The following is a 22,262-nucleotide window of genomic DNA, read 5'->3' as shown; positions in this document are numbered from 1 at the left end:
CCCCTCTCTTCCTCATCCTCCGGTTTAAAACATTCTTATATGCACTACATTCAAACGACACGATGTCAAATTACATAACAAGGAAATAAATTAAAATGTTCTTCATTCTTGCCATGTTCTTTATCTTTGGTGAACTTTCTGTTCGTCACTTTAGTCTTCCATTAGGCAACATTCTCATTTTACGTCTTGAACACTTCTGGGGAAACTCAATTACTATACAGGGTACATAAAACCACCTGACCTTACAGCTGACTGGCATTGTCGTTTCTATGGTGATGGCAACAGCAGCGACACTGCACTGTCTTCTGCAGTACGTCATATGCATTATGTGCAATGCTATGTAGCTAGATTTACGTAAACGTTTACACATCTAATATAAGGGCCTTGGGCCTACATTTTATTTACAAACTTACAGTAGCTATACAGTTATGACGAAGCTGGACTGACTTGGTAACTCGTACTGATATTAAATTGGAACACTTTAATTAAACGCACGGGATTCTAACGATTTACGCTTACCTCTTCTTGAAAGCAATTGAAAAAGACACACAAGGCCTATTTAATTACCTAGCCTAGGCTAAAGTTAGGCCTAACATTTTGGCTCAACCTAGGCCAGCACTAGAAGTAATTAATACTATTATTATTGGCCTAACGTAAAGCGTGTGTCAATCTATTTGAATGGCTAATAGTTCTATGCTCTTGATAGTTATATATTCTTGGGATGAAACCTAACAAAGGCCTAACGTTTAGTTAGGATAGAACACGAATGTTACTAGCTGCCAGACTGACCTAGCCTACCAATCATAGGCCTAACTTAAGCTTAGGCTAGTTTTAGTTTGCTGGGCCTCGGATACCAGTACCACCAATTTAGTGTTATAAAGTGCAGTATTCAAGGCTAGGCCTAGGCTAGGCTTTAATTGTATTATAGCTTAGGCCTAACACGCTTTTGGAACAGTTTTTATTGGAATTTTTGTGTTTACCACATGTGGCAATGGATATAAAGCCTCACTTGACTTCATGTGTGCTAGCTAGGTAAGGCTATGTATTGTTATTTTTTTTCTGTGTGTCAGGTAAACTAGGCATTGGATAACAAATTAGGTTTTGGTGTATTCATTCCCTTAGGCCTAGGCCTAACGTTAAACCAACTTCCATTTATTGTTAATCGTATGTCTACCTGAATGATTTTCTGATGTCCAGTTCACTCATCTAAGGTAACTGTCATACTTAGGCCTAATACATACCAGAAAGTTGTCATTTTTAGCAAACATACTAACCTACCTCATTTCTACAAAGCGTCCCAGAATAAACCAAATTATTTTTATTGCTGAAATTGGCTTGCAATGTTCTATCTTGAGACTCTTCATTGAGAATTGTACCTTATGGTTATATCTATTAAGTCTTCATCAGAGGTGTATGTCATTTCTATGGGATGTATATCCACCACATTTGGCTGAAACTCTAGATTCAGAAATAGCAACACAAAATCATGTGCTTGTAGCCACTGAAGAGTTTTTTTTTCCCAAAATGGTGGTCTACTTTCTTACCAAATTAATACAGTATATCATTTGGGAAAACTTGATGTACAAAGTTGAATTTGGAAGGTATCAATTCGATCACAAGGATTAGTTTAGCAATTTCTTGGTGTACTCCTGACTTTTTAAACTTTTGAGTTGTTTTAGGACCACCTCCTAGTAGCTTAAAATTACATTCTGCATCGTATGAAAGTCAAACTTTAAATGGGTCATTCCTCTCTCTCTCTCTCTCTTCAGGTGTTCATAGTATTTTCAGAAATGTTATTAGCATTATCGCTTGTGTTTTTCCACAAGGATATAATGCATATTTCTTCCAGATTCACTGAGAGTTTGACCATGCAATGGAAACCTTGCACTTGATGGAACCCATCCATCGTGGGTTATGGTAGACCTATGACAATGTCAAGTTTTTGAAACTCAAGATTGCTATAGGACTATTAAAGCTCCATTCATAAAGCCATGCTCATTAAAGAATGTACTTTGTTATTCAAAAAAGCCTGGAATGCATGAATTACAAAATTTCAATTTAAATATCGTAACTGATTTTTCTTTCTTTATTTTGATAGGTCCCTGTGTGACCTGGGGTTTGGTAGCTAGTGCAAATTATCTACCTGATACAATGGATCCAGAACAGAAGTTGACAGAAACAAGGGACGAACCACAGTCGAATATCGAAGACGATATAAAAGATACTAGCATGCTCTCAGATCAAAACGGTGAACAGAACACGAAGGAAGATGACAACATTGGAAACGGTGATGCTATTAATGGAACCACCGTAGATGAAGAAGCGAGAAGTAATGAGCAAATGGGATATTCCCAGGAGGAGCTACCCCAGGTTATCCCAACTGAATCTAATGCAAAAATACCAACAGATGAGACACAAGACCACGGTCCACCAGAGGGCATAGGAGGAGGAGGAAGTACTTCAGAAGATCAAATCAAAACCGGGATGAAGAAAGGGAAAAGATCAAAGAAACATGAAGATGGTTTGCATAGGGTCACCCTGACTGTCACCATTGCTAAGGCCATTCCTTCATGTAAGTTTAGGGATTGTTGTTTTTCGGTTTGATGTGAGCATTGCAATGTCATCATCACTAACAGTTACCAAATGTTTGATGTTATTGTCCATGTATGACAACACAAATAATTGGATAGTGTCGTTATCCAATACAAACACTCAGAGAGGCAGATAGTATGAAACATACCTACTTGCCCTTACACTGGCCCTACCTGTAAGAGATTTGTTGACAGAAAATATAGCTTGGTAAAGTCAGTACTTAAGCTTCAAAAGTATGTTGGCTGGTTTAACAACATACTGTAGCTTCACCTATGATCTAATGTTGAAGCCTTTTGTATAGCCACAGTCAAAGTATGCGATCGACGTTATAAACAGATTCCGATCAATAAAGTTGATGATTTTAACAGTCCAGGTAGGAATAACTTTAGCCTAACCTGATCTCCATGGTTAGAACACCCAGGTAGCCGTTTTTTCTGTAATAAATTGAGAAAGAATTGTCTTCGTGCAGTAGATATGGAAACTGTTACACATATCCAATGTGCCTTCTGCCATTTGAAGATTTTGTGTGCCACATGCAGAATAGATTTCAGTGAGCCATGTCATAGGTCTACCACATGAATCTGCTGTAGGCTGTTTTCACAAGGATTACTGAAACTTTAAGGAATGACTTTTCAAGTTTTTAGGTACTTAACAAGCCAAGTTTAAATGCATCCTTGTCTGATCGGATGTTAACCAATAAAAAGTAGAACAAAACATTCCTCTAGCAACAGCAGGATGATACTAGATATCTTTTAAAAGCAAAACAAGTGGTTTACGTTCCTCAAAGATACAGTATATTTACCTGTGAGCATACCTGTATGTTCTTGTCCTAATAACAAACATGTTTGAAATGCATATGACAGCTGTACTACAGGAAACCCTACATCAAGTATTGTCTCTTGTCAAATGTGCAAAGTTATCAGGTGTGTAGAAATGATGTCAGCCTATTTAAATGCATAATTCTCCCCCTCATCCATCTCTGCTTGTACTCCTCATTGACTTTCACAGACAGATACACATCTAACTCTAGGTTAATAGATTTTGTGAGCAGGGAAATCAATTACTTTGATATCAATTCATGGTTGGATAACTACCTGAAGGTTTCCTGTTGTTGTTGTACTTTGGAGAGGAGAGTTCATGTGCATTCATTGATAGTACATTACTATATATCATTACAACCTCCCATGAGTCTACACGTCATGAGGGCTACAGTAGTAGTAGTTATAACTGTCAGTGACTGAACGGCCGCCCTCGTTAGCAATTCATCAACTCCATGATCAACTCAACTATTCATAGAGTGTGGGGCTTTAACTACTGAAGCTGTAAAGAAAAGAAAATGTTTATAGAGATCTATAAATTGGGGGGGGGGGAGGGGGGGTGGGTGCACATTTTAATTCACTTGTTTCATAATTTATTATCTCTGTACGTAGGTAGTGACAAAGAATCAACAACAAGAGATAACAAAAGTGCCATTTTGAAATTTATGAATGGAGTTATCAATTTTGGGTGTTGCTAAATAAATAATTATAATAAAAGTAGTACAGGTCTGATGCTTCTTAGTATCTCAGATAAGTTAGATATGAGCATTGTTTGAACAATAAGTCAAGAAGATTTATCATCGTTGGTTTATCCAGTAACATACTCTAGTTTATTAATTTCTGGTTATATATATCATAAATTTATGCCATGACTCAGCAGGTCTGTTAAAAACTAGTGGCAGTAGTAGTTAAATTGTTCCTTGTGAACTCTCACCAGATTTCTACCCAGTCAAGAAGTTGGAGTTAGCTGGTAAAGTGGTCGCAATAGTAAATGACAATTTAGCAACATCAGACCCTATTCTTATTTTGTATTGAATCGAACTGAAATTCTTTAATTCCTTTCCATACAAAAAATAGTTAAACTTCAACAAGGCATAGAGAATAGTACTATGAAATGTGTACAGTATGTACAATACTAGTGTTACTGAGAGCTGACAAAAAGCATTGCTTATCGGATCAGACCATCTTAGGAATAATAAAAAGCAGAAGAAGAGGAGTGACCATTGTCGACTACTGAGGAAGAAGCCTAAATAGGCTAGCTCCATCTGCTATGAAAGTCTGGCAGGTCTAGACTATACGTTGATATTTTTTTTGGGGGGGGGAAAACAATAAACTTTATTCGAGATTGATAGCATCTGCCGTGACATTAATGAGCTACCCCCATTGTAGTGTTTTCTTGCGAAGTGAATTTGATGGTATTAGGAGACTCGGTTGCTTTAAACGTATTATATCATTATGTCTTCTCTTTGTCATAGCTGAAGATGACGGACCCAAAGTGGACGAACTGATGAAGAGGAAGAAACGAATTGTGGAGGCGCCGAAGGCTAACGGTTACTACCACTGCCAGTACTACTTACTCCCCGACGATGAAGACCCCACCAAGACAGATGTGGTCACCTTTGGCATGGCGGCTAAAATATACACTGAGACAGACTCTAAGGTCCTGAAGACCTGGCAAGAAGGAGACCAGACCTGGATTGCTTGGTCTCATAGGTAAAACATTTTATGTTAAATGGAAAGGGAAAAATTGAGCCCTGAATTTGTCTTTAGAAAGTTCTGTGTGAGCAATGTAACCAGACATTTGTCTTAAATTGCAATTCATTTGCTGCAGTAACTAAACTAAGCAACTTGTCATTGTGAAAGGGAAGGGAAAAGTTGACTGCTATCTTTGTATTTAATAACATATATCTGTGGCGGCAAGGATTCTTGGGCATTAATGATTTATTTGTCAGCTGTCTGTAAATGAGTAGTCTCTTAGGTAAGGAAATGAGCTAATCATCTTCGGGAGGGGGGGGGAGGGGCAAACTGCTATGGCAAGAAGGCAAAAGGCGAAATAATTTTGCAAACTTCAAAGTTTGTGTTCCCAATGGTATTTAACTTCAAAACTACTACACAAAAGTTGAGCATTACATTATTCTTGCTGTTTGAAGGGGATGAATGCCAAATACAACACTTTAAAGTCAATTAAGAAACAGTACCATGCTAAAACAAATATGATTTACATGGAGTTTCTACTCAGTATCTGTTTGATCCTGATAAAATTTAATTGTTAACAACTACTGTTTTCTTTTTGATACCTGATTATTTCTTTTATTTTACTTTTTTGTTCTTGTGGCAGGGTAGGCCTGTATGTCTGTTGCAAATGGAGTTTATATAGACACCTTGGTGGCTAGCCTTGGGAAATTTCATTCTCTGATAGTTTTTTTTTTTTCATAGATATTAAAGGTACATTGTATTTGAGATTATGACTGAGAAGATACACAATAGTAGCATTGTCTACTCTCCCACACAATATGTGCTCAATGTCTGCTTGTAATATGGCTATTGTGCTATCTGACTGATGTAGTCTATTATTGTACTTAGATCCCTTGTTTCAATATTTACTTTGTATTGGCCTTCTCAAGATTCAAGGTAATAGATCTTGTGGGGGACTTTGAGTCATTATGTCTGACAACACTCCCAACTTGTTAAAACATTCCATTTTAATTGGATTCGCAACAGTGTAACAAATTCGAGGAAAGTGTTCCAATTTGTCAAGTGTAAACGAATCAAAATTGCCAGCATGTTTGACTGTCCCAAATTCAAAAGGTCCTGGGAGAGTTGGTTTGAGGGAAGTCCCACGCATTCGCAGCAATGTGGCTCAACCCTTACGCCACCCTGTTATGAATTGTTTTTTTAAATAAATGCAAGTAAATGAAACCAAAACAGCATACCACCAAACTAGAAATATACTGAACTATGATAAAAATTAGTTTCTGATTAGTGTTTTTAATTAGTTTTAGGATGATGGATGGAATGGGAGGTTATCTAATGCCTTCTGTGAGCTTTGCAAATGTTCCGCATTCAAAAGTTAACCCTACACCTCGTCCTCCTCAATCCCATTCCAACCCCTCTCGCAAGCCATCTACATATATTTGCTGCCAACAGCTGATCTTAAGCTGTTGTTGGTTAAATTGGACATATATGTCTTAAATAAAGCAACTCAGATATATCCTTCAAGATGCAGATGACAATCCTGACTTTGTTTTTTTTTTAAATTATTTTCACACCCTTGCTCATTAAATTTTTAGGCCTAATGTTTTGATGTTAGTTTGTATTTATTCATATGCAATCTGACATGGTTACAATGTAAAAGTTACACAAGCAGACAGACAGACATGTTGATTGCATTAGGAATACTTTAGATATTTTAAATTTTATTCATTTTCTTATCTACAGCTTTCTAAGAGGTTGGAAGACTTTTCTTTTTTTTTTTCTTGTAGAACTTTTGCAGTTTATAGTAAATAATTGTAAACAACTTACTGATTCTCATTGAGCATTTGGATTGTAACATTTTCTAATCGTTCCAGCCACACACTAAAGGTAACTAAAGAGCTGCTACTGAAACTGTTTGACCACACTCTTGAGCTGAGGATTTGGGAATCGAGGGACAAGGTCTCTGCTAGAGCACGGTTTGACAGACCAAAAGCATTTCGTCTACCTCAGCCCAAGCCAGGAGAAGACGTCGATGATGTAGGTGGGGTGAAATCTCTAGTCTTAAAGCAATCCAAAAGTTACCTGTCCCTTCAGCCGAAGAAGTCCTTCTCCGAGAGACCCGTGCCTCAGAATGCCCCACCAGAATTGTCAGACATCAGCAATTTTGGAAAAACAGGTACATTGCAAATTTCTGTACTTTCTCTAATTTCTGTTTTCAAAGTCTCTCGGTAAAACTAACGAACATATGGATCCATCTAAATGTTTCTTCTAGCTTTCTTCCCTACACATGTGTAGTAGCTTACACTTAGCCTTATTGTTGATGATAAAAGTCGATGCCCCAATCCCTAAATGCAAAGTAGGGCTAGGTTTAGAAAGTACATCAACTAAGCGGGTATGCCAAGGATCAGTCATTTCTTTTATTTAGTTATATTTTTATTTATTTTTTTGTTCTTGAAAGTTAACAGATATTTTTGGAATATTTTTTGGAATTTGGAATGATTCAGTCATACATATATTTTGGGTTGTGTGTATGCTCAAGTGTATTATTGTGGTCGAAGACATGTTGCAAAAAATTCCAGCTGGTTTTCCTTGATGACTCCTTGCACGCTTCCATTCACAACAAGCTTACAAAAAGTTATAAGAATTTAGGCACGAAAGACTTGATATCAAATTGGATAGCAACCCGTATCTCATTAGAGGTACCACTCATTTCAAAAGGAAATCTTTCCAAAAGTTGTTTTCCTTCAAGCTCTAACCCAGCAGTAATTTCCAGATAATAGATGGGTCGAAATAGTCACTAATATTTCTTTTAATGTGACAAAAAAAAAAGTAATGGAGAGAGGCAGTAACATGACGTACAAGAGTTACCCTAGGTTAACAATTTAGATTCACTTTGGGGATTCCCCATAATGGATGAAAGCAACAAAACGTCATTTTAATAGAACTATGCTAACAATTGATCTGTATGACCAGAGCAAATTGCGAATCACAAACGGAGTTACGAACAAATAAAATAAAGAATAAACAGTGAACCGAAACTTTGAAGATTGTTGTTACCGTTGGCCTACCAGCTATTGGTGACTGAGTGGGATATGCCTCAAGTCACCTTTTGCTGGTTTCTATTGCCCTATCAGGTTTCTATTTCACGCTATAACAACTTCCTGAACGTCTGAATTGCCTCTGACCTCAACGTAAAGATGGTTTACGTCACGCGTGAATGTATGTGCTGTCTGCACGAACCACCGTGAAAGGTGATGATGTGTTAAGGTCCAATGTTGTTTTTTATTTTTAGGACATGGTTTAACCAGAAGGTGGTGTTTAATTGACACCCCAACTGGCAAGGGTGGATATTATGGTTGAAGCAACAAATTTCAGGCTATCGATTCTTTCCAACAAGTAATGAAGGCTTCACCCAGTTGCTTTGTTAGACGATACCATGACAGCAAAATTAACAATACTACAGCATTCCAAATAACAATCTCCATGTACTGAAAATTGTGTGAGTATGCAAGTTGGCTATATTGCAGGTTTAAAGCTTACGGCTGGCTAAACGGACAGGTCTGCAAGTTGCAGTAACACTGATAAAATGAAAGGTTTTCTTGTAATCCAGTAGAAACAGCAGGGCAACCGGCAGAGGAATGCCACAGAATAATTCATTATTCAAATTTTGTGTTGTAGTCTTCAAGGTTCTAAAGTTTGTTACATATAAATGCTAATATAGCACCCCTCCCTCCCACCTCTTATTCCAAAATTTGCCAAATTGTCTTTGAGAGCAGAATTTGTTTTTTTTATTGTTCTAGATTTGTGTAACTTTATGTCAGTAATGCATCTTGAATCCATTTGTGTGTATTTCTAGATTCAAAAGGCAGACCTGTTTTGCCCAGGGCAGTGTCATCTTCTCCAGAACAAGGATTTAAGACACCAGAGGAATTGTTACGTCTAACCGATTTAAACCGCTCTGCGCCTCAATCCGGTACATCTTCAGCCAGACAGACTCCAGTCATTAGGAATAGAGAATCTCCATCAAAATCACCGACAAAGGATGTGGTACAACCAATTAAGTAAGTTATGTAGCATGGATGCAGTACAATATCCACTGGTACCCTGTCCGAGTTCATGGCATTGCTACTGTAAGTTGGCATTAGTACTATGACATGCTATGCACACTGACTCTACCTGTGTTAAGCCCATGTATTATTCATGATGTAACCATCACTGCTACTGTAAGTTGGCATTAGTACTATGACATGCTATGCACACCGACTCTACCTGTGTTAAGCCCAAGTATTATTCATGATGTAACCATCACTGCTACTGTAAGTTGGCATTAGTACTATGACATGCTATGCACACCGACTCTACCTGTGTTAAGCCCAAGTATTACTCATGATGTAACCATCACTGCTACTGTAAGTTGGCATTAGTACTATGACATGCTATACACACTAACTCTACCTGTGTTAAGCCCAAGTATAATTCATGATGTAACCATCACTGCTACTGTAAGTTGGCATTAGTACTATGACATGCTATACACACTAACTCTACCTGTGTTAAGCCCAAGTATTATTCATGATGTAACCATCACTGCTACTGTAAGTTGCATGAATTAGCACTAAGACATGCTATACACACTGACTCTACCTGTGTTAAGCCCATATATTATCCAATCAGTCACTAGTTATACACCTGGCTGATGATAAATCACATTATAGGGATCTGTATGGCATACTAAAGCCTCAAAACAAACATTTTAAAAAGTGCAGCAGAAACAGAACATGGTAAATAGATTACAAAATGGCCAGCAAATTTGTTAACATTGTATTATAAGCAGTTGTTTGTATTGGGATCAGATAACTTCTTGAGAGATAAATTGCAATTTTCACAATGGGATATTCAGGATTTATTGGGTAAGAAAGAAAAAGATTTCCACAAATCAATGTGGGAGGGTTGGGGGAGGGGAGGAGGGGGGAAGGAGAGGTTCACAGGGAAATTTAGTTGATCATTACCTTGCCCCACTTGTACTGCTCTGCAGAGAGGGTGTAGGGGGGGGGGGGGAGAACATGCTGTCTAACTGATTTGTGCATATGTCATCATGTTAATAACTCTTTAATAATGAGAATTTTCCTTGATCTGATTTCTTAAAGTGATGTGTCCAAAGAAAGACACTGAGGGAGCTGTAGCATCACTGCAGCCAGATTGTGCAGGACATAAACCTTTGTGCTCTGTAGTTTCACACAAGTGTGACCTCTTCTGACATTTTGACCTAATTTGTTCCTTCAGGACTTACAACCATCTAGGCAAGCTGGCTGGCATTGCACCACCACCAGAGGTGCAGCGAGTGAATAGACCGAGAGAGGCAGGGAACAGGAGGATGTCTATTAAACCGGTGGAGGGTGCTGAAGAGAAGAAAGAGAGGCAGAACAGTGGTAGAGGAGGTGGTGGTGGTGGTGGAAAATCACCAGCGGCAGAGAAGATGGCTCAACTGAAATCTCTCTCACCCGGTAAGAATACTCAAGATGACAGAAACCATGTACCAGATAGATTCCTATCATGGTTGATTCCTTAAGTACCAAATAGAACATAAACATCTTATTCACCATGTTGGGGAGGTGTGTACCCAGGTCATGGCAGTGTCATGTCAATTGGATTTCCCCTTTAATACACAATGAAGACAACTCAACCGAACAGTCATTCAACTGGGTTTTGCTGTTACGAGTTAGCAAACTTACATCCTACCTCGTGTCATGGGAAAGTTTGGCTGGGGTGTACTGACCCACACAAGAAGTGGTAGTTGTTTAGTGCATATATAGCATCAGAAAATGAAGATGATTGTTGCTGGAAAAACCCCTTCAAACTGCTGAAATCCTTGAAAAGTCATCTTTGAACCAAACATCGGATATGTTTTTGTTTTTTCTTGAGTGAATGGAAATTTTGACATGTGTTCCCTAAAGTAGGGTGCTATGCGACCTCCTTTGTTCGACGTAACGTGCTGGAGAGAAACTTGGAGGAACTCACCCCGGCAAATGTTCAATGACTAGCTCTGATTTCCTGTTTTGTAATCATTCACTGAGCCCCATAACTGACACGGTCGCTGCTCACCCATGGAAAGCCAATCCAGATAAGTAGGCCTTCTATATGCTATCAAGCTCACAGGTAGAATTGGCCAGTAAAAAAAACAAAATTTGCAAACTATGGGTAAACTTCATCAAGCAGCAAAGTCTTCATCCTGCAGTCCACATAAAACTAGTTCTTTGGCAATTTCTCTTGCTTCCAGTTGCATAAAGAATAGATTTTGTACAAGGCTTAAAACTAATACCTGATTACTTAAGCAATTAAATAAAAGCTCACTCCACCACATGGTTTGTCACTATGGCTACAAAAGAAAAAAAACACCTCTTCTCTATCTATCAGTAACTTCTCAGGTGCTGCCTAGACTTTTGCTTCAAATCAAAACTTCACCCTAACATCGAACATTTCCAAGAAGGTGCTAGGACCCAATCTATTCTTATACTCATGTTCTCAATGTTTGTAACAGTGCTGCTGAGTAGTGGTAACATGAGTACTATTGTTTCATAAATTTCAATTCACTATTTGTTATTGCTAAAAACAGTTTTGGAAATTCTTGGAAATGTCCTGGGTATAATAACAATAAATCTCAAAATTGACCTGCAATAAAAAAAAAATGATATATAGTTAAGTCATCTCTTGAAGCTAAAGCAGACGATACTGGGTTGATACATATTGCCAAAAGCAACAAACTAACATGACAGACAATATAAAAATTAAACATTCACAATGTCTATAGATACAACTAACATGCATTATACACTCAGTACATGTTACAATAATAGGAATACAAAATGAAGCAGTAGATAGCATCCCAGGTTACAAAATAGAGCTACAAACTAAACATATGACATTGTAGAGTCAAGACTAAACATTGTAGAGTTTAAGCTATACATATGAGATTGTAAAGTTAAGACCAAACATATGACATTGTAGAGTTAAGACTAAACATATGACATTGTAGAGTTAAGACTCTACATATGACATTGTAGAGTTTAAGCTATACATATGAGATTGTAGAGTTTAAGACTAAACATATGACATTGTAGAGTTAAGACTAAACATATGACATTGTAGAGTTAAGACTAAACATATGACATTGTAGAGTGTTAAGACTAAACATATGACATTGTAGAGTGTTAAGACTAAACATATGACATTGTAGAGTTAAGACTAAACATATGACATTGTAGAGTTAAGACTCTACATATGACATTGTAGAGTTTAAGCTATACATATGACATTGTAGAGTTAAGACTAAACATATGACATTGTAGAGTTAAGACTAAACATATGACATTGTAGAGTTAAGACTAAACATATGACATTGTAGAGTTAAGACTAAACATATGACATTGTAGAGTTAAGACTAAACATATGACATTGTAGAGTTAAGACTAAACATATGACATTGTAGAGTTAAGACTAAACATATGACATTGTAGAGTTAAGACTAAACATATGACATTGTAGAGTTAAGACTCTACATATGACATTGTAGAGTTTAAGCTATACATATGAGATTGTAGAGTTAAGACAAACAAATGACATTGTAGAGTTAAGACTAGATACATATGACATTGTGGAGTTGAGACTAAACAAATGACATTGTAGAGTTAAGACACTTTCCCCAAAACACTGCTACATTTGAATCAATAGACATGACATTGTATTTAGACAATGTGTGTTCCCACAACAAAACTACAAGGGAAGAAAAGAAGCATTTCTTAGAATCACTCGTTGATTATGTCCCTCAAAATAGAGATAGAAATCTAGTCATTGACACTCTAGAGTTATGTCAGGCAGTATTTGGTGTAAATGTAACATTACCTCTATGCCCATATTATATATATATATATATTAAAACTAGTTCATGTCCTTTACAAGATTCTGCCAGATGGGCAAGGAATCAAATTCCTATTGTCATGGGAAAGACCACTGGTTAAAGATTGGAACATGTGATTATCATATACAGTTATCAAGTCCAAATGCTCGGTGTATAACCATGGAAGCCAAATTAGGTCATGTGCGGGAAAGAGTTAAAGCACTTCGATATGCTTTGATTTCCTGGCATTTTGTCTTCTGCTTGTATTGGTTATTTTTTGTCCCTTCTGCAGTATTTGGGCAAGGAATTAAAAATGACAGATGAAAAGTCAACAGTTTGAAAAAGACCCAAGTGGGGCAAACTTTACTTATTTCAGTGGTAGTAGAATAAACACAGGGTTTTTTGATGACAGTAATGGGAGGGAACTGAATTTAACAAATTCAAGAGCTGGAATGAAATGCCTTTTTGCTTGGGATTGGCAAGACTTTAAGTTAAGGTTTTATTGTTCATATGCTTGGCTTGATGATAAATTGCATTGTCTAATTATTCTTTTGTTTTAGTTATATGCTATCGTGTGACTGTACCAAACTGAACAATGTGTTGAATTATTTGTACTGCTTGCGTGACTCGTTAAGCATGGGAACATGTAACTAATTGTACTCCCACAGATTAGCCAATTATGAAAGCACATTCATTTGCAGGGTTTGGTATTCTTAGTCAGAAAAAGTACTTAAAAAAATAAATATATAGATAATCTATAAATATATATTTTTTTCCCCCCATAAGTTTGTTTTTTTGTGGTTAGGTTTCTTTTTGTTTAAGTTATGGTCTAATTGTTAGTACAATAACAATGAGTAACCTATTAAGCTGCCCCTGTATTACTTCCGTGGCAGAAATACTTTCTAAAACTGAATCAGTTATTTTAGTTGGAAAGAATACAACTTCAATGATGAGTTTTTGCCCCACTGCTGTACACAGATCACAAGCAGGGCTTGTTTGGGCAAATTTGCCCTCCTGTCCTCCACCCTAATTTTGACCCCACCTTTCTTGCCTCCACCCTTCCATCCCCCATCACTTAATACTTTCTAAAACTGAATCAGTTATTTTAGTTGGAAAGAATACAACTTCAATGATGAGTTTTTGCCCCACTGCTGTACACAGATCACAAGCAGGGCTTGTTTGGGCAAATTTGCCCTCCTGTCCTCCACCCTAATTTTGACCCCACCTTTCTTGCCTCCACCCTTCCATCCCCCATCACTTAAATTTAATACATTATCATTATATAGCTGGATTAATTTTATTACCCCATTTGGAATCTAGGGTTGATATACTTCATTGACATGTTCACTTTTGCTGTCTTCATGAGCCATATTTTTCATTTATTTCTGCTTACACATTAGCTCAGTAGAGAGCAGCTCCCCTTGGAGACCTTGATTTGATAAGTGTTCAGCAATTTTACAAAACATATCTTCTCATATTTCAACTTACTAATATTTGAAAGTCCTACTAAATGTTTTTGGTCTAAATTCTATACACCAGTATCAAAGAGAAGCTTAAAGGACTCCCCTCAGCAGAAAGAGGCTCGAAGGAAGTCACAGAAGGTGGAGCAAGCAGCCGCTACTTTAGCTGCTTACATCAAGGAAAATGGCAACGCTTGTATTCCTATCAGGATGAAGCTGCTATTCTCTGGTAAGTCTTGACCAAACATTTCAAAATATATATAATATTAACATATATAATAACATATTATACAAATAATGAATGGTTATGAATGCAATAGTGCAAATATTTCATTCGTTGAAAGATGTAATTTTTTCCATTCAACGAGGCGCAGCCGAGTTGAATGGAACAAATTACATCTTTCAACGAATGAAATATTTGCACTATTGCACGAATGGAAACCATTCATTGTTTGTTTTATACAACATATTATATTAAGATGGGTAAAATGCACTCATGCAACAGATTGTTTTGAACAGACAGGTTTCTCTGCTCTCTTACCATTGAAAAAAGTGCTACCAAAAAAGTATAACCCATGGTTCTATTTCATAGAGTGGAATAGAGCAGATTTTGCATGCAATCAACGAGCAATTGACCAATCAAATGACCAGAATACAATTAGGTGTTGTATAAATAATAATATAAGATAACAAGATCACCTGTAATACTCTCAATGGTCGTTGTTTGCAGATATTGCTCATGGCTTATAAATGAAACTTTTATGATTATTGATAAAACTTGACAGATATGATGAAAGGTCACTCAGACAGGATATCCACCTCACTTAGGAAGGAGGGTTGTCAGAGGGGGGGGGGTGGTTGCCCTTAGGTGACCAGTGGTAGCATTTAAATAAAACAAATATTGAAGATCAATTATTGCTCTTGTCTAGCTTGTTATGATTATTCATGTGACAGTAATCTTATTTTAACTAGTTTCTTATCATAAATTACATATATGTCATGACAGCAATGTATCATAACCTATCTTCATGCAGCGTGGCTGTTATAGTTTAAGGTACAAACTTACAAGAGGTAAAGTTCTGTGCTTTGACATGTATGGTCAAATTACTGTGTATATCTGAACCATTAATGTTAATTTTATTTATGGTTATTTTTGTTGTTTTTTTCCAGGCCTTAAATCTGTAACCAACCGGTTGGATAAACCTGTGCCTGGTATTGAGGATGTCTTCATCACAGTAGCAGCTGATGGTCCTCTCATGTCCGAGGAGCTCCACAGAGAAGTGAATCCCCTGGTCATCAAGGTCGCGTCAGTCTCTGACCTCCCGACGACGCCCCTCTCTCTGGATGAATTGAGCCTGAGGTGTCAGCTGGTGTACACAGAGTACAAGTTCCATGAACTCCCTGAACATCACAGCAGTAGGAAACCAAGAGCTAAGAATGTGTACTGGGAAGATGTTAATGTTGTGTTATTAGGTAAGTCTAAGTGTAGCAACCTCAGAGAGGGAAGGAAAAATGAGGTTAGGGGAGAGAGGGGGGAGGGGCTGGTACGGTAGTTGGACTTATTTGCTTCCCCTTTTGTCCTTCTTAATAACTTGGAAAAGTTTCTAATTTCTGAGTAAGTTTATTTCCTTGTCCTTAAACTTAAAAGTTTCTTGTGTTTTTGCACACTTTTGTCACTATTTACTGATTCTTGGAAACTTAAATCTCTTAATATCGCTTTTCGTGAGCCTGATATTTTCAAATTTCTCATTTAATATCAAAGATAAAAGTAGACAGTTGTGACAACTTGTTCAGCTACTATGTGTTAATAGTAATAAATGTTATCATCAGAGGAAATCATTTATCACCACTGGTAGATCTCTCTACCTTGACACAATTGTAATTACGTTAAGTACCCAATGGTAGGCCATTATTGGGCATCTGTAACAAGGATAAACTATCGATAAGTAGGTCAAAGTTCACCACCCATGGTCACTTGAAAAAATAACTAACTAAATAACCAACACAAATGAAGCTTCCATTCAGAAGGTATTGTTAAGATTTTGCTACAGTGTTTGTGACAACCCACGTTGTGCGACTTATGTCAGTTAGATACCTTGTGTGGTAGGTCAACCCGTCCTTGTGCACTTTTTTAATTGGCAAAGGTTTTTTAAAATGGTTCATAAAGAGGTCAGCTGGTAGTGTTAAAAACAGCTATGCAGTCAAGAGTACAGTCACGATGCTGATATAAGATATCTACACATATATGCATCTAACATCAATCAGGCACCATTCCTCAAGGAGAGCTGTTAGAGTACCTCAGAGGACCACCCTTGGAGATACATCTACACGACAGAGACAGGAAACCAGAGGATGTCAAAGCCAAACCGTTACTCTTTGGAGCTGACATGGAGGATGATAAAATTAGCAATGTTGGCATGGTAACCAGTAAGTAATCTTCTTTGGTTTAGTTCCTTTTCCAGTAGTCTATTGTAAGCAATCAAACGCATATTGGTATAACGAAGGCTGTTTTGTTTTAGACGAATACCAATTTATCCAGGCGATTAATTTCCAGACTGAGTAATTTACAACAAATATTATACAACAGAGTGAACAATTTGCATGTTAAATTGACAGCAGAAATTTAGGCCGTGGCTAAGATCTCTGCTATCAAAAGTGTCAGAGGGAGAGAGATAAGAAAATGACCAACAGCAAGAGCGAACAGTTAAGAAGTTTAGCACATCCCCTGTGCTGTTACAGGTTGTAGCTAAATATATCAAGTATAATAATGAATTCATAATGTATGCATTACTCTGCCCGCAAAATATCCAAATCAGCTCTTTTCATCCAAAAATTTTAAAAATATTATTATCATCCGATGGATCGAACACTTTTATCTACAGGCAAACGAACCATTCACAATCCATTTAAAGGACACAATAAACCCTGGGATCCATACGGGATAGCTAAATTTGATCTATCGCCTCTCCTCCTCGGTGAGAAAACTCTCTTCCTGACATCGCCCGTCCATAACTGTCCAATCCCTGACCAGCTCGGGAGATACGGAGCCAACGACAGGTTGATTGGAGTTCAGAATGCTGTAGATGGACCAAGTAAGTAATAGTCCTTTTATTTACCCAGGGCACCCTATGTTGAGCTACAAGGAGGCTAGGCTGTAGGTATTCAGTATCGTAAATTAGTATTTCAGCATGGTGAAATGTTACTGTTTGCAGTGTCAACTTTGAAACATCCAACATTTAACCCAATGCTCTTGATTCTCTCCTCCCCCCCCCACCTCCCCTTCCCCCCCAGTCAATACGATGAATTGACCCCCATCAACGTGCAATGTCCGCATGGTGGAGCAGGATGGACCAGCAAACATAGTTTTTCTTTTCATGTACTATGATTTGATTTGTTCACAGAGGATGAACCCTTACCCGCTGGACACTACATCGATGCAGGGACTCAGATGAAGGTTAAAGTTCAGGTAGCCTACCCTCTCATTAGTCCAGCAGAATTGCAGAGTAAACCACCCATGACTACTCCACTAGAGGTATGTAATACCCTGTACAAACAAATTGTACTCCATTGTAAGGTACTCCAATCATCCTAATTGTAGGTACACCAGATCTCCTAGTTATAATTAAATGTTGATTAACATGTAGTTTAATTAGGCTGGCTTTAGTCATTCCACTTAAAGATATTTCAATCCCAGTTTAAGGTACCTCCCTTGAGCATCATAAATGTACACCATTTCAAGTACTGCAGTTGACAAATTCTCAGTTTAATTATGTACCCCAGTTGAAAGTACTTCAAGAGATGCTTCACCTAATTAAGGTACTCAACTGATGGTACTCCAGTGAAACATACTCCAGTTTTGTGTCCATGTGTATCAAACTATCATTAAGTTTTGTTTAATCATATGAGGAGTGTGATCTATATTTGGGCAATAGTTACATGTATGAATAAATTAGTAACAGTGTAAAGTGAACCCTGAAAGAAACTTTCTGTGATGTGTACTGCCCTGTACAAATGCTGCTGTTGCTAAATAGGGCATGCTATATTATCGATTCTTGCTTCCAAAGGAAATAAAAGTTACAAAACATGACAACTTCTTTGGAAATACCCTCAGATTACCGTCAAATGTGCAGTGTAGCGTGAGCATCTCATGATCGAATGGAATCTATGTTATATCAGGGGGTCGATAAACCCATCGGATTGTAAGATTTATCTACGTAATCCTGAAAGGAAACAGATTAATCACTTGCCTGGTAATATTTAATCTGACTTTAGTCTATATTGAAAGGGTTCACTTGTTGCCCAGGTATTCCAGATCTCAATGGACTTAACTACTTATAAACAGAACACAGTAGGAATAAGTCAAACATGTTTGGGAATAGTTTTTCAAACTACCAGGATGTAAGATTCTCAACATTGCTTGCCTCGACTCTTGTGGGTTTCCTGGTAAAAACGATCAGGGTTTCTGATTGGACGGTCGATAACAGAGACAAAGCTTTGTCGTATCTCTCGGTATGAAATCATACGGAAAGAGATTCCCCTGTGTCGGTTCATCACGATCCCAGGCACTCTTAAACATTCTGTGGTTAAAATGATCCTGCTGAGATCAATGTTTGAATGACAATAACACAGTCTCAAGATAGTCTGTCTGGGTTGATAAGAAAAGCAAAACAGTCTCCTCTGGTTGGTTGAGATCATTTTAACAGAATGGGGTGGGGGAGGGGGGTAGAGTTAAGGTGGATGTGTCTCTCCTCAAGATTTATGTGGAGAGGTTAACCATTTGTAAATGGTGCCCTTAGCGGTGCCCTTTAAGCAGCCCATTGGAACCACCTTGGCACCCCACACCCTCTGTATGATCACAATGATGGCTGTGTTATCCTGCTGGTAGCAAAATTCTTACCTTTTTTGCAACTCTCTGGCTGAAATCCTGCCAGTAGTAGAAGATTACCTGGACCTGTTCCACATAGAATTACAGCCTCCGAGATTCGAAACCAACTTCAGCCTGATTCTGATAGTAGATACTGTAGTTGTGCTATGAAGATGTGATTTTCCTGTTTGAATTGAAAACTGACAACGGTTTGTCAGTGTATTACCAATGCGAGAAAATAACAATTTAGTGTATGTTGAAGCATACAATGAGATCTACTAGATGTTACATCATACTCTGAAAGCGCATCTACATTTCCTACATGTATGCAGTTGTTCAAAGAAGAAAGTTGGTAACAAAAAGCCTGTATGATTTCAAGTATTATTTTGTGGACAATAAAACCAAATCAACTGCCATTTTCAGGGTAAAAAGTTCTGTCTCAGGGGTGGTGATAAAAAGTTTAGTCACATTAAATTCCTAGAATTTCAAGTCGTCGAAAACTCAAAGTGCCGCAGCCAATAGTTCATCGGATGTATGACCTGCGTATGCTGATTGGATCCTCCGATCTTAATGGAGCATACAGGAAATTGTGGTATAGTTGAAGGGAAAAGTTAATGTTTTACTATTCAGGTGAACTCTCCATAGTTTCACATTTCCTCATAAAGCTGCATCAACCGGAATTATTTTCGTTGGCAGATTCGATGCAACCTCAAAACCAACGACTAAACCACTGAATTTAATTGTCTTCTTTGTAACTTTTATATATCTGCCTGTGGGCGTATAGAATGATGTTAAGTTCTGTCAACCACTACGCTTAAAACTGACCAACTTTAATTGCATTCTGTGCAATCTATCTATGAAAAAAATTGTGCACTAAGATAGGTTCAGGGAGTAATTTATTATTCAAATTTTTTGGTGTAGCAGGTTTGAAGGCTCAGAATTTTGTCTCTTATAAAGAACTATGGTTCCAGGGTTAATAAAACCCTGCTATTCTTCTTTAGACTGGTATTTAGCAATTTGACCATTATGCATAAACAGTAAACTATGCAATAATGGATAAATGATTCTCCATTTATGTTGAAAGAGTTTTGAATTCAAAAACAAAAGACTGCTGCGATTGAAGGGACCTTGAAGACTGATTACTGGGAATTGGGGTATAGTTGGGGAATTGGAGTTTCCGTAGGTAGAAAAATTGCATTTTTCGTTAAACAAGCATAGATAAGGTTACCCAGGATCCACTGACCACAGACAGATAAAGTAGCTGAAAATACATTTTTATACTTCACTTTGAATTCTTTTTACCAAAATGACAGCAGGAATATTTTTAAATGAACTATTTAAAGTTGAAAGGTACATCGTATATTCTATAATAAATTAAAATAGGTTATTGCTCTCCAGTCTAAAGAGTGGCCAACATGTTGTTAATTTCTCTCTGTTTGATTGGGGTATATTCAGTTATTTATAAGTACCACATGGTTTGGTCAAAAATCATCATGTAAACTTACAAACCAAACACAAAAAAGTCACCTTGAATTACCCAGAAAAAAACATATTTTTCAATTAATTCATAAGTAGTAAAATTCCTATAAAACATCCTTTTTTTATAATAATTGTCTTGTTTGATATTTCATTTTTTATTTCTTTTCTTCTCTTTTCTGTTTTGTTTGATTTAGTCACCATTTTCCTATATCATCTTCATCTTTGAGTACAAGAATTCCAGTTTCCTTCATCAGTTGCTTCAGCTGGTCACCAAGATTAACTCGAAAGCTCTCAATCTTGATGTCCTGCCTGATCACATCATACAGGCTGCTCTGTCTACCTACAAACTCTCGGAGTAAGTAGCATGGCTAGGGCCTACGACACCACTACATTGGTGCTACACCACTTTCAATCATAAGGTCCCCGGTTCGAGTCACTCCCAGATTAATGTATGTCGTCCAGTTACAGAGTTGTTGACAATTAACAATTCATAATCATGGACGTTAAATATGAATGTAAGAGACTGACTTTGGTCAGCTTGTGGCTTTGATAAGCCAATGAGGCTTCTTCACGAGTTCCTGATCTAATATACATACATACATACACACATACATTGTTAAATTTGCGCTAACATATACCTAAATGACATGCGTACACGCTATCCAGGAAATTTATACAACAAAGTAACTGATTTGATTTGCAAAGTACAGTTTTTTTCTCTTGGGGGCGGGGGAGGGGTTACTTAATCGAATCAGAGACTTTCTGTCAACTGTTTCATTGATATATTTTGATTCTTTATATGTGTTGTTCTTTTAGAGGTTAGCAGGAGAGTAAGACCTTAAACATTATGTTTATGTGAACATTTGTACCAAATGCTGAGTTTGATTTGCAAAGTACAATTATTTCTTCTTTTTTTTCAAATGAATAGAGTTAGAGACAATTTACATATCAATGCTTTATATGTTGTTTTCTTGTAGAACTCAGCAGGACAGTAAAACCTTAAACATTGTGACAGGTTTCCAGATCATGGATGGTGAGAAGCACATCTTTGTATTAGAAGGTTTAAGAGATGAAGCCATCCAGATGCTATGGGAGACTTTACCAAGAGCCAAGAAACAAGGTAGAAACACCACTTGTGATATTTTGCTAAACGAGAAAACAACGTGCTTCTCAATTATACCTTGTTTTGGTCCGATCATATGCACCTGTCTCTTCAGTCAAACCTGACTGGCTGCTGTTAAGCCCTGCAATTCAAAGTGGGGTTCGCGACCTATTTTACGGTAGCCCAAAATATTTCAGAAGTAAAAAGAAATTAGCCAATATTTCTGGGAAACTTTAAATCATTAGTAAGTTCAAAAGTGCAAAATATAACACCATTCTGCCACTAAGCATTTTTAGTAATATGAAAAAATGTTCAAACGGAATGGGGATATGTCCTTACTGTAGACCCTTCCCTAGGG

The 22,262-nt window shown here is 37.4% G+C and overlaps 1 protein-coding gene across 1 annotated transcript in view; it reads left to right on the top strand.

Moving 5' to 3' along the window:
- The first annotated feature begins 299 nt into the window (after window positions 1–299).
- The window catches only part of LOC139962137 (uncharacterized), a 36,225-nt gene continuing 14,262 nt past the window's right edge, over window positions 300–22,262 (top strand). Inside the window, exons 1-13 of the mRNA XM_071962062.1 lie at window positions 300–450; window positions 2,099–2,572; window positions 4,886–5,123; window positions 6,980–7,281; window positions 8,962–9,166; window positions 10,389–10,609; window positions 14,539–14,688; window positions 15,630–15,932; window positions 16,725–16,886; window positions 17,342–17,551; window positions 17,861–17,991; window positions 20,997–21,157; window positions 21,780–21,922. Coding sequence (XP_071818163.1) covers window positions 2,152–2,572; window positions 4,886–5,123; window positions 6,980–7,281; window positions 8,962–9,166; window positions 10,389–10,609; window positions 14,539–14,688; window positions 15,630–15,932; window positions 16,725–16,886; window positions 17,342–17,551; window positions 17,861–17,991; window positions 20,997–21,157; window positions 21,780–21,922 — 2,647 coding nt within the window. The 5' untranslated portion in view covers window positions 300–450; window positions 2,099–2,151. The remainder of the gene's footprint in view (window positions 451–2,098; window positions 2,573–4,885; window positions 5,124–6,979; window positions 7,282–8,961; window positions 9,167–10,388; window positions 10,610–14,538; window positions 14,689–15,629; window positions 15,933–16,724; window positions 16,887–17,341; window positions 17,552–17,860; window positions 17,992–20,996; window positions 21,158–21,779; window positions 21,923–22,262) is intronic.

Source organism: Apostichopus japonicus, chromosome 20 (assembly GCF_037975245.1).
Source record: "Apostichopus japonicus isolate 1M-3 chromosome 20, ASM3797524v1, whole genome shotgun sequence".
In the NCBI taxonomy this organism is placed as follows: Eukaryota; Metazoa; Echinodermata; class Holothuroidea; order Aspidochirotida; family Stichopodidae; genus Apostichopus; species Apostichopus japonicus.
The sequence above is the reverse complement of the archived record's forward strand: the minus strand, read 5'-3'. Positions and strand labels throughout refer to the sequence as shown.